This window comes from Vicugna pacos, chromosome 24, assembly GCF_048564905.1.
Source record: "Vicugna pacos chromosome 24, VicPac4, whole genome shotgun sequence".
NCBI lineage: Eukaryota > Metazoa > Chordata > Mammalia > Artiodactyla > Camelidae > Vicugna > Vicugna pacos.
Window position 1 is genome coordinate 21122869 of NC_133010.1, and position 11735 is coordinate 21134603.

General features: G+C 46.9%; 1 protein-coding gene across 2 annotated transcripts; it reads left to right on the forward strand.

Annotated features, from left to right (window-relative positions):
- Positions 1-692: 692 nt before the first annotated feature.
- TYMS (thymidylate synthetase) lies at positions 693-11529 on the forward strand. Of its 2 annotated transcripts, XM_031690259.2 has the most exons (8): positions 693-1015; positions 2735-2808; positions 5888-6062; positions 8275-8376; positions 9093-9268; positions 9644-9715; positions 10737-10915; positions 11352-11529. In XM_031690259.2, exons 1-7 carry the CDS (start codon positions 805-807, stop codon positions 10872-10874), a joined length of 948 nt encoding a protein of 315 aa, XP_031546119.1. In that variant the 5' UTR covers positions 693-804; the 3' UTR covers positions 10875-10915; positions 11352-11529. The 2 variants fall into 2 exon arrangements, with proteins under 2 accessions (XP_031546119.1, XP_072805257.1); XM_072949156.1 differs by lacking the exon at positions 9644-9715.
- The last annotated feature ends 206 nt before the right edge of the window (positions 11530-11735 follow it).

Consider the following 11735-nt stretch of genomic DNA (forward strand, 5'->3'; position numbering starts at 1 on the left):
TCAAGCTGTATTGAATGGCAAGAAATAGTGACGGAGCTTTTATCTTATTCTTCATAACCTCAGATGCAGCAACAACAAAAAAATTGATTGAGCATCTTCTATGTGCTCAATAGACAATTGTTGATTCAAGGCTTCTGTTATATGTACAATCCATGTATTAGTACCTTTTAAACCCATTATCAAATAGTCCTTACCCACTAGTGTTTATATTAAAAACATTTCACTAAAATCGAAAGCTTTGGTATTCAAAGCTTGGAAAACGGATGGCTGTCATTAATCAAGTAAAAAAAAAAAAACCTGCCTTATCCCACTTGCTCCAGCTGCCGGCCTTGAGTGAGGATGGGGCAAAATGGAAATACAGATCACCTGACAGCCGCCCCCTTTAGTTGCAGAAAATATCTCAAATAACAGGGTGCTCCCTTTGTTTATGCTTAGATTTCACGAACACGTGGGGATTGTTCCAGATTGCCCTTGATCACCGAAAGGTGCGGTCGACCCCAAAACTTTCCAAGTAAGTGGCCATTCTCCGCCAATGCACCAAGATACAGGCTTTAGGATTTCTTCCTAGGCCAAAGTTTCTTGACTTTTAAAACGGGCTAAAAGAGACGCGATTCGGGAAGGGCAGCGCGCTCCCAGAAAGCGAGGGGCGGGGCCCGCGCGCTCGGGGCGGGACCGACGTCACCTAAGCGTCACCGGAAGAGGCGGGGTCTCCGAATTGGTGGCGGGAAAGGAGGTGTCTGGAAAAGTCCCGGCGGACTCACCAGCCGCCCGCCCCCCTCCGGTACCCGCACCCACGCCCGCACCATGCCCGCCGCCGGCTCCGAACTGCCGCGCCCACCGTCACCGCCCGCCGCGCAGGAGCGGGGCGCCGAGCCGCCGTCGCCGCCGCCGCACGGGGAGCTGCAGTACTTGGGGCAAATCGAGCACATCCTCCGCTGCGGCTCCCGGAAGGACGACCGCACGGGCACCGGCACCCTGTCGGTGTTCGGCATGCAGGCGCGCTACAGCCTGAGAGGTGAGGCGGCCGCGCCAAGCGGGCGGGCCGGCGGGAGCGGGGGCTGCGCGCGGCGCTGCGGCGGGGGAGCGCGGTCGGCGTTCAGTCCTCACCTCAACCCTGTGAGGTGGGGAAGCGTCCTTGGCCCCGCTCTTCAGACCCCTAGACGGGGGCTCGGATTAGAGGAATGACTTGCGTAGGGTCACATGGGCAGGAGGGACAGAGCTGGGAGGTAAAGCCAGGTCCTCTGGCCCTTAACCACCCCGTTATGCGGTCTCCCCAAAGCGGGCACGATGCGCTAGTGTTTGCTCCAGACTGGAGGCGGGGAGAGGACCTGCCCGGGCTTGACCGAGGCCTTGGCCGTAGGGCCCCTTTTTGCCCCTCCCCGTCCCGCCGCGTGTAAGCCGTTCTGCTTTGCAAAGTTTTAAAAAATTGGAGCGAAAGTGGCGTGGGCGGGGCCGCGGCGGGAGAAGAGAGCTGAGAGGCAGGGGCGGGAACTTGATTCCCGACCGTTTTCCCAACGGTCCCTCTTAAACCTTGAAACAAAGGCAAGATTCTGAGCCGAGTAGTTCTTTCTTTTCCTTTAAAACGGCGACTCCTGGGAAGAAGTGTCTATTGGGGGTTGTTAGGGTCAGGCTGACAGGGGACCAAGGGGCGGGATAGGGGTCGGCACCGGACATAGATCCATGAAACAGGTGTGGAGGGTCGTTTTGAGTGGGGAGACCCGCTAGCGGTGAAGCAGAATCACCGAGATGTGGGGAGAAACCCTCCACCTCACACCCAGTTCTGGAGGCTAGGAAATACGGGGCTATAGTGGCGGATCTGGCTGGGGCAGCTTGGGCAATTTTGTCGGAGCCGAGGGTTCATCTTCCTGCAGCTCCAGCGCAGTGGCCTCCAGTGAGCCACAAACCCCCTTTTTTCTCCATCCCCTCTGCTTAGACCTTGGGCAAGTTGCTTAACCTCTCCAATCTTCAGCTTCGCCATATGCTCAAAATGGAGGAAATAATCCTCCAAACGGTGGGTAGTAGGTGCTTGCGGAATCCATTCACGTCACATGAATAGCAACTGTACGACTTACGATGTGGACTGAATGGGTACCAAATTTACAGATAAGCTTTTATATTTTTATTTCTCTATTGCTTGATGCAAACTTATAGAGATCATAAGGGAGCCTCGAGTGTTGTTTTGAGGATTAAGTTGGATCATGCATATCAGATATTTAGGCAGTTAACTTTCTGGTACACTTAAAAAATAGAGATTAATTTGCTTTGCAAATATTTTAAAACTATTCAGATTTGGCCAGAGCCATATCAACTATCCCCTGGTTGTGAGCAAGTTTCCCCTGGCAGAATGATCATGGAATAGTCTTCAGACTTTGTCCTAGGGCACATTTTGTAGATTGTCTTCACACCTCTTGGAAGGGTTTACACTAGGTAGTGGAGGGTAGCTCTTCCCTGTCTGTGGGCATCCCTGCCCCACCTCATTGTGTGGAACTCCTGTGTCCTGTGATCAAGGGGCTCAGGAGGGTGGGCTCAGTCTGAACTGTGTCCTGACTTGGGACTGCAGCCTGGGAGCTCCACTCTGATCAGAGGGGCCCAGAGGGTAGAAGCTGCAGTTTTCCAGCTGCTCCTGCGGTCACTCCTGGGCCTAATGTCCTGGGGGCAGTTTGCTTCCACAGAGAAAGTTGGATGGCATGTTCAGTTTTCCCATCTTGAAATTACATGGCAAACTGTTTTCCAGATGAATTTCCACTGCTGACAACCAAACGTGTTTTCTGGAAGGGTGTTTTGGAGGAGTTGCTGTGGTTTATCAAGGTAAAGAATTTGCTGCTATTTGGAAATCAATAGTCTGTTCTCAATAAGCACCAGCGAGATCCTTTTAAGAGTCAGATCATGTCACTCCTCAGCCTAGGTTTGGTTTGGGGGCGGTGGTGGGGGGAGGTATATATATATATTTTTACTGAAGCATAGTCAGTTTACAATGTTGTGTCAATTTCTAGTGTACAGCACAATGCTTCAGTCATACATGAACATACATAATATTCGTTTTCATATTCTCTTTCACCATAAGTTACTGATATTGAATATAATTACCTGTGCTGTACAGTATAAACTTGTTATTTATCTATTTTTTATACATTAGTTAGTATCTGCAAATCTTGAACTCCCAACTTATCCCTTCCCACCTCTTCCCCACTCCCCAACCATAGGTTTGTTTTCTATGTCTTTGAATCTGCTTCTGTTTTGTAAATAAGTTTTTTCTTTAAGATTTCACGTATAAGTAAAATCATACAGTATTTTTCTTTCTCTTTCTGGCTTCGCTTAGAATGACATTCTCCAGGTCCGTGCATGTTGCTGCAAATGGCATTGTTTTATTATTTTTTATGGCTGAGTAGTATTCCATTGTGTGTGTGTGTGTATACACCACAACTTCTTTATCCAGTCATCTGTCAGTGGACATTTAGATCGTTTCCATGTCTTGGCTATTGTAAATAGTGCTGCTATGAACATAGGGATGCATGTGTCTTTTTGAATTAAGGTTCCCTCTGAATATGTGCCCAAGAGTGGGATTGCTGGATCATATGGTAAGTCTGTTTTTAGATTTTTGAGGAATCTCCATACTGTTTCCCATAATGGCTGCACCAAACTATATTCCCACCAGCAGTGTGGGAAGGTTCCCTTTTTTCCACACCCCCTCCAGCATTTATTGTTCATGGACTTTTGAATGATGGCCATTCTGACTGATGTGAGGTGATAGCTCATTTAGTTTTGATTTGCATTTCTCTGCTAATTAGCGATATTGAGCATTTTTCATGTGCCTATAGGCCATTCATGTATCTTCATTAAAAAATTACTTGTTTAGATCTGCCCATTTTTGGATTGGGTTTTTTTTTGTTGTTGTTATTAAGTTGCATGAGCTGTTTATATGTTCTGGAGATTAAGCCCTTGTCAGTCTCATCTTTTGCAGATATTTTCTCCTATTCTGTAGGTTGTCTTTTTGTTTTGCATATGGTTTCCTTTGCTGTGCAGAAGCTTATGTTTAGTTAGGTCCCATTTGTTTATTTTTGCTTTTATTTCCATTGCCTGGGTAGACTGCCCTAGGAGAGCATTGCTGAGATTTATATCAGATGATGTTTTGCCTATGTTTTCTTCTAAGAGGTTTATTGTCTTGTCTTATGTTTAAGTTTTTAAGCCATTTTGAGTTTATTTTTGTGTCTGGTATGAGGGAGTATTCTAACTTCATTGATTTACATGCTGCTGTCCAGTTTTCCCAACACCATTTGCTGAAGAGACTGTTTTTACTCCATTGTATGTTCTTGCCTCCTTTGTCAATGATTAATTGACCAAAGTTTGTGGGTTTATTTCTTGGCTCTCTATTCTGTTCCATTGATCTATATGTCTGTTTTTGCACCAATACCATGCTGTCTTGATTACTGTAGCTCTGTAGTATTCTCTGAAGTCTGGGAGGGTTGTTCCTCCAGCTTCTCCCTCTTTTTCTTCAGTAATGCTTTGGCAATTCTGGGTCTTTTGTGATTCCATATAAATTTTAGGAGTATTTATTTCTAATTCTGTGGGAAATGTCCTGGGTAGTTTGATAGGGTCACATTAAATCTGTAGATTGCTTTGGGTAGTATGGCCACTTTTAAATTTCTTCTTTGATTTCATCGTTGACCCATTGGTTTTTTAGTAGCATGTTTAGTCTCCATGCTGTCGTTTTTTAAGGGGGGACTTCTGAAGCAAATGTGAAAGATAGAGAAATGAGCTGTTTGAAGTGAAAAAAATTAGTACAAACTCAATGACAGAAAGGAAGATGCTCAGAATTAAACTGCATTCGCTTGGTTTATTTTAAAGCTTGAGTGCAGAATTCTAATAAATCCTTTCTGGGAACACATCAGACTCAGTTCTGATACAGTCTCTCCATGGGTGACTCAAAAAATACAGAAGTCAGAAGCTGTAATTCAGCTGGATCTTCAAGCAAGATGGAGAGCGAATGTCTGTACAATAGTTAGTATCTGTTGAGTGCCAAGTGCTTTGCTTGTATTATCGACTCTTCACAGGAATACTTGTGGTGATTACTACTCCTGTGCTCTTTTTTAGATGCAGATAGTGAAGCTAGAAGGGTCGGGGGTGGGGGGCAGGCATGGAGCCCAGGTGTCTGCGGCCTTATAGCCTTGCTGGTAACCATTGCAGCACATTGTACCCAGAGGCCAGAGGGATCTGTCCTTGACCTGGACACATGATCAGGATACGGGTTAGGATGACATGGGTCAAATCTAATGAGAGATATGCACACACACATACATATGCATATATATTTGAGAAAGAAACATAAAGCTTGTACTTGGCACCAAAAAAGCAAAACCCAAAAAACACACCTTAACTTTGCAAGTAGAGATTGGGGGTAAACAGAACTTGATAGGAGCACATCTAAGATAGATGACTGATGTATTTGCCAGAGAAGCTTATACTGATCGGACCGATCAGTGGAAATACCCTAGATGTCATCTCTAAATAACACCGAACAGATTGCACGTGAAGCATTAAATTCACTCCGGAGTATCACGGGTGGACAGAACACATTTGGTTAAGAAACACAAGACTGATGGACTAGATGGGGGTAATCAAAGGACTTGGAGGTGTTTAGTGTAGTTGAGGGAAATAGGAGAAAAGATTTGAGAGGGTGATTCCAAAGGAGCGATCAGGCTGTCCTGGGGGCCCTCAGGAAGTCTAGCTAACTGGTCTGCTTAATGATGGGACAAGCTGCAGGGACGTGTCAGGGGCCCGTCCCCCGTGTGTCCGTACAGGCCACAGCCCGCCTGGTGGGACGCTATTAGGGAACGGACTCCGAGGGCAAGGAGTCACCCGGTGCCTGCTCTTCCCCCATCTCCTCCAGGGATCCACAAACGCTAAGGAGCTGTCTTCCAAGGGAGTGAAAATCTGGGACGCCAATGGGTCCCGAGACTTCTTGGACAGCCTGGGATTCTCCACCAGAGAAGAAGGAGATCTAGGCCCGGTTTACGGCTTTCAATGGAGGCATTTTGGGGCCGAATACAAAGATATGCATTCAGGTGAGGAGACGGCGTGGGGCCTCAGATTTCCTGAGCGCCTGTCATGGCCCGAGTTTGCCTTGTTGCAAGTGAAGTCTGGAAGTCAGTGTCCGGGGAGCTGATGTATAACTTTGACCAGGTGAAGGGGCCAGGTCCCACGCTCGGTTGTTGGCACTTGCTGGGTCTTGGCATTTCGCCTGCCTTGTTTCACTAGCAGGTAGTGACACGGTGGTTGGCCGCTGTGTCGGGGAATAGTGTTGAAAGTTCATCTAGGGGACAGGAGTCCCAGGGGTTGCCTTGTGGTGGCTTTGATCTCCCTTTTTAAGACTGAGCCACCGAGCACAGTGATGTGTCAGCACAGATCTCTGGGTCACCCTCTCCTCCCTGTGCTGCTGGGATGGAGGAAGATGAAGCATCTCACTGCTGGACCTCCACTCTCCTGTCACTTGGGGGCACCACTTGCTGATTGTCACAGAGCCCAGCCTGGTCCTTTGACCCTTCCTGTCCCCCTGTCCTTAGGTCAGGGGGTTGCAAAAGCAAACGCCCACCTTGGTGTGTGTGTTGGGGTGCATGCATTTGTGCACACAGGAAGTAACAGTTTGCTTGCTGGGCAGAAACCAGCGACCTCAAGAGCATGTCTCAACTGAAGGGGGCAGTCACGCCTCAGCTCTAGGCAGCTGGAGGGATTTGAGCCCAATGTTGTCAGATTCTTCAATGAAAGTTTAAAACCTGCATTATACATGCAATCCTGAGATCTTTGGAATGTTGGCAACTTCGGTAAGTTAAAAATGCTGTGCTGAGCTGGAATAGGGAGATTCACAGGCAGAGGGGATGGTGCCAGGGGCTGGGACGGGGAGGTTGTTTAATGGGGACAGAATTTCAGTTTGGGAAAGTGAAAAAGATGTAGACTGGATAGTAGTGATATTTGCACAACATTGGGAATGTACTTTATACCACTAACTGCACACTTAATAATCATCAAAGTGGTCAATTTAATGGTACATAAATTTCTCCACTAAAAAAAGTGCTGTGTGGGTTAAGCTATTTGTGCAGGTAAGTGGGCTGTCTGTTGTTACAATGCAGCCTCTGTCCTCCAGCATCCTCAGGATGTGAGACTACACCCTTGGCTTAATTGTGCCTTAAATCCTGCCTGGGGGTGGCGGGTGCAGCGGCGTAATGAAATTAAGGCCTTGGAGTTGTAGAAATGCTTAGCTGTTGGGTTTCAATACAGGAGTTTATGTTTTTAATTTTTACCTTGAAATAATTATAGGTTCAAGGGAAATTGCAAAACAGAAAAAAAAAGTAACTTCTCACATTATCAGTGATTAAAATCCACATCACTTACCAGATTTCTCCAGTTTTACATGCACTCATTTGTGTGTGTGCGTGCGTGCGTGCATGCATGCATTAGCACATGTAGATTTATGTAGCCACCATCACCATCAGGATACAGAACTGTTCCATCACAGTTCATCTTTTTTTAATCTTTGGTACTACCTTTTTTGAAACTGTGATCGTGACAGGATTTCTTCTCCCTAAACTAAGAACTGCTGGACCAGAACATAGTCTGACTCCACTAAGCAGAAGTTTAACAGGGGGTGGGGCTGTGAAGCTGTGCACATTCTCAGCTTCCAGTTCAGAAGGAAGGCAAGGAGCTCAAGTCCAGACCAGAGATGGGAGAAAAGTACAAGGGTGGTACAATAATGACAGAAGTTTCCTGCTGTTTCCACGTCAGCAGGTGTTTGGCTGCTAAGTTGTGGTTTCAGGTGGGAGTGTGGGAAGGCTAGTGTCTAGATGACAGAAAGGAATCTTTGTGCTGTGTTAGGTGGACTGTGTGTGGAGGGTAAATCCCACTGAAGGGCCAGCACTGCACCTGGCAATGAAGTGTCATGGGAGTGGTCAATGGTAGGGAGACCACGTCCCATCGGGACCACTGGAAGAAGCAGACTGTAGAGGATGAAGGAGGTGAGCAGTAGGAGAAGGGGTGGGGGACACCGAGGCCAGGTATGTAAGGTAGATAAGAAAACAGACTTGGTTATGGCTCCAGAGCACAGATAGGGCCCTGAACTCAGCATAACCCAGCGAGCTTGAGAACTGTGTAGGGTCCACAGAGTAGCGTGTGACTGTGGGCCACAGGGGGCTGTGGGAGGACATTGTGATGGACGAGCTCTTGAGGCCATCATGCTGGATGCTGTGATTAATGTGTGCGGTGTTCTGTTTGCCAATTCTGCAGATTATTCAGGCGAAGGAGTAGACCAACTGCAAAAGGTGATTGACACAATCAAAACCAACCCTAATGACAGAAGAATCATCATGTGTGCCTGGAATCCAAAAGGTGGGGAGCATCCCAGTCCTCCTCTTTCGTCCTGGCTGCCTGGCGCAGAGGCGCTGGGTGGGAGGCCTGCCTGCTTGTGTGACCCGGGCTGCTCACACGTGGCCCACTTTCACCTTCAAAGGAGGGCTTGGGCCCAGATGAATTAATCTGTGTATTTTTTGGCTTTAAATTGCCTGTAAAAATACACATGAGAATTTAACATTTTAAATTGGGGCAGATGAAGTTTCAGATCACTTCCACCTCACTATTAGAGATACTTTAAACAGTTATATTGTAAAAACTAAACTATACCAAGGTGTAATAGATGCCCAGAGTGGAATATCTGCACTTATGATTTGCATTTATGATTAGAGATTTGGAATATAGGAGGGTGTGCCTGAGACGCCAGTATACTGAGGCCCCTGTGAAAGAATTCATCCCTCCTATGCTTATAGTTCGGTGCACGAGTAATTTCAGCTCGGACGGGAGCGTGTAGCTTCAGCTGTCAGCATACATCCACAGAAGTGTCATGTTGGTGGACGGGTCTCCGTCAGCCTTAGGCCATCCCTGGGGCGGGAACGGTCCGTGAGGGGCAGGTGGGGATCGTGGGGTTCACTGGCCAGTGGCTCCTGCTCACCATCTCCGCTAGATGAATTGGCTTCTGTTTGTCACGTTGCCTAGAGCTGTGTTCTTTAAAGCCACTGCCCTCCTGACTTTGCCCTGTGCTGGCTCCTCAGATCTCCCGCTCATGGCCCTCCCGCCCTGCCACGCCCTTTGCCAGTTCTACGTGGTGAACGGTGAGCTGTCCTGCCAGCTGTACCAGCGGTCGGGAGACATGGGCCTGGGTGTGCCCTTCAACATCGCCAGCTATTCCCTGCTCACCTACATGATCGCACACATCACAGGCCTGAAGGTAGGCTGCTCTCGGGGAGGAAGGGCTGTCACCAGCCTAACACACTGAGCTCTCAGATCCTGCAGCGTGGAGGGACTGACTGCAGGGAAGCCTGCCTCTGGTCTTTAACTGCGATACACGTACGTGAGGGACGAAGGGGCTCACTCTGTAACCTCCATGGCACTTTCCCGCCCTTGTGCTTTGTGCAGACTAATAGGATCAGGTGGCTTATTTATTATAATTTTGATGAATCAACTTTTCTCAAAAGCGACAGTGAGTAGATTCCTTCTGAAAAGCTTTGGGGGTGTCTGCATACTCTGTCGTGTGTTTTTACCCAATGTGTTTTAAAGGAATTGAAACTAAAACGTACTGTTCTGCTTTCTCCCGTGGGGTTAGCCAGGTGACTTTGTACACACTTTGGGAGATGCACACATTTACCTGAATCACATTGAGCCGCTGAAAATGCAGGTAAGCAATGTGTCTGTCACGCTGTGGCACTTGGTGTCTTCTATTGATAAAAAGTCGCTATGAGAAACACCCCTCGTGTGCTAAAAGGCTTTCTCCTGTGAGGGAGGTAAGAGGCACTTCTCCCACCGTGGGGCTTCAGTTGAGGGATGGTGGCCAGGGACAAGGCGGACAACCACAGGCACTTAGCAGGACAGGTACTGTGAGATACTGAGTACCAGTACCAGAGAGAAAAAGCCAGACCAGGACGTTTGGGACCTTCCCAGAAGTGGCATTTTAACTTATTTTTACTTGGAACAGTGTTTAAATGTAAATATTTTCCTTTAATTTTATGCTAAATACAGTACTTAACAGCAGTTACAGCAGCCAACAAATGATTTGAAATGGCAATAAAAATATTAAAGTCTATACTTAATGAATGCAATTCAAATGAAAATTCTTTTAGCCCCTCAGATTAGCTCTGGGCTTGGAAAGTTCCTTCTCTGAGGGAGTGTGGCTGCTGTGACTGGAGGCGACGCCAGGGCTCACCCAGGTGCTTCCCTGGCAGCCGCTCCAGCCGTGCCGGCCAGGGCACCCCGAGGCCGTGGCCAGTGTCCACTCCGCACTGCCGCCGTCTGCTCGGTCCAGGAATCCTGGCTGGCACCCCCTCCTGTTAGCTGTCAACACACGCCAGCTTTCATTGCCCTTTCTGCCAGGGGGCAGTTGGGATAGGGACTAGAGGACTCAAGTAAGCATCCTGTAACTACTTTTTATTAAAGTAAAAAACTACGTGTGACCCATTCTTATAGCAGTCGACTTTAAGAACTTACACCTGGTGAGCCATCCGGCTCCTGACACCACGTGATTATTTCACTGAGTACCCGTCATCCGCCGCGTGGGCCAGGGACAAGGTGTCTGCAGAGTTCCACCTCTGCAAATCATCACTGTTGGTGAAATGCTGTTTGTTTCACAAAGGGACACAGGGAGCAAAATGAAAGTGGGTTTTATCGATCTGGCAAAATAATAGTCTTCTATTGTTTTTCAGCTTCAGCGAGAACCAAGGCCTTTCCCGAAGCTCAAAATCCTTCGAAAAGTTGAGAAAATTGATGACTTCAAGGCTGAAGACTTTCAGATTGAAGGCTACAATCCTCATCCGACTATTAAAATGGAAATGGCTGTTTAAAGTGCTTTTAAAGGAGTTGTTTGAAGCATATTTACACCCAGGTAAAAGTTCACTTTGCTCTAAACTAGGTCAGAAACCTGTTGGTGACCTATCAGTTACTCTTCATTAACTTTTAAGGACGTTGCCACTGGTGGATAGAACTGTGCTGGTTCTCTTAAGTAGTAAAAAGGCCTCAAGTTTGTTTAACTCACTGAGGATGTATGAAAATGTCGAGATTATGAATACTGTCAGGACAGAGAAAATTTATATATCTTAACAAAAACATGTACATGCATTCAAAACCATACTCAAACTTCATAATGTTTTTTATGAAGATGGTCTGTGAGTTTCAAGAATTACATAAGCTATTCCCCCAAATTTCAGCAAGCTAAAAATGCCTAGCGTGGTTATAAACATTTAAAGTTACATTTGTTTTTATATCTTGCTATAATAAAGAAGGGTTCTGCATTCATCTGGGGTTTTTGTTTAATTCCATAGTGCCATTGGTCTGCTTAGTTCCTGCCTCAAACGTTTAGCTGAACCCTCCTGAGCAAACATATGCTGTGTTCTTGTTTGGATGCTGCTTTGAAATGCAGACTAAGGTATATTTTGCCCTATTTTCTGTGATTCGTGTAATTCTAGCTGCATTTTATCATTAAAATGCAATGATTATTTAGGATAAAGTCATTTTTTAAGGGTTATAAAAATGGTCTGTGAAATAGCGTTTTACCCCCGTTAGTTTCAGTATGGAGATTTCTCTAACAACATGCTTAGACTGGGGAGGAGGAAAGCTGCCGCCCTGTCTCAGGGCTAACCTTCTCCCTCTGAAGCATTGCAGGCAGATCATGGTGACTCCAGTGCCGGGGAGAGACCGTGGTACTG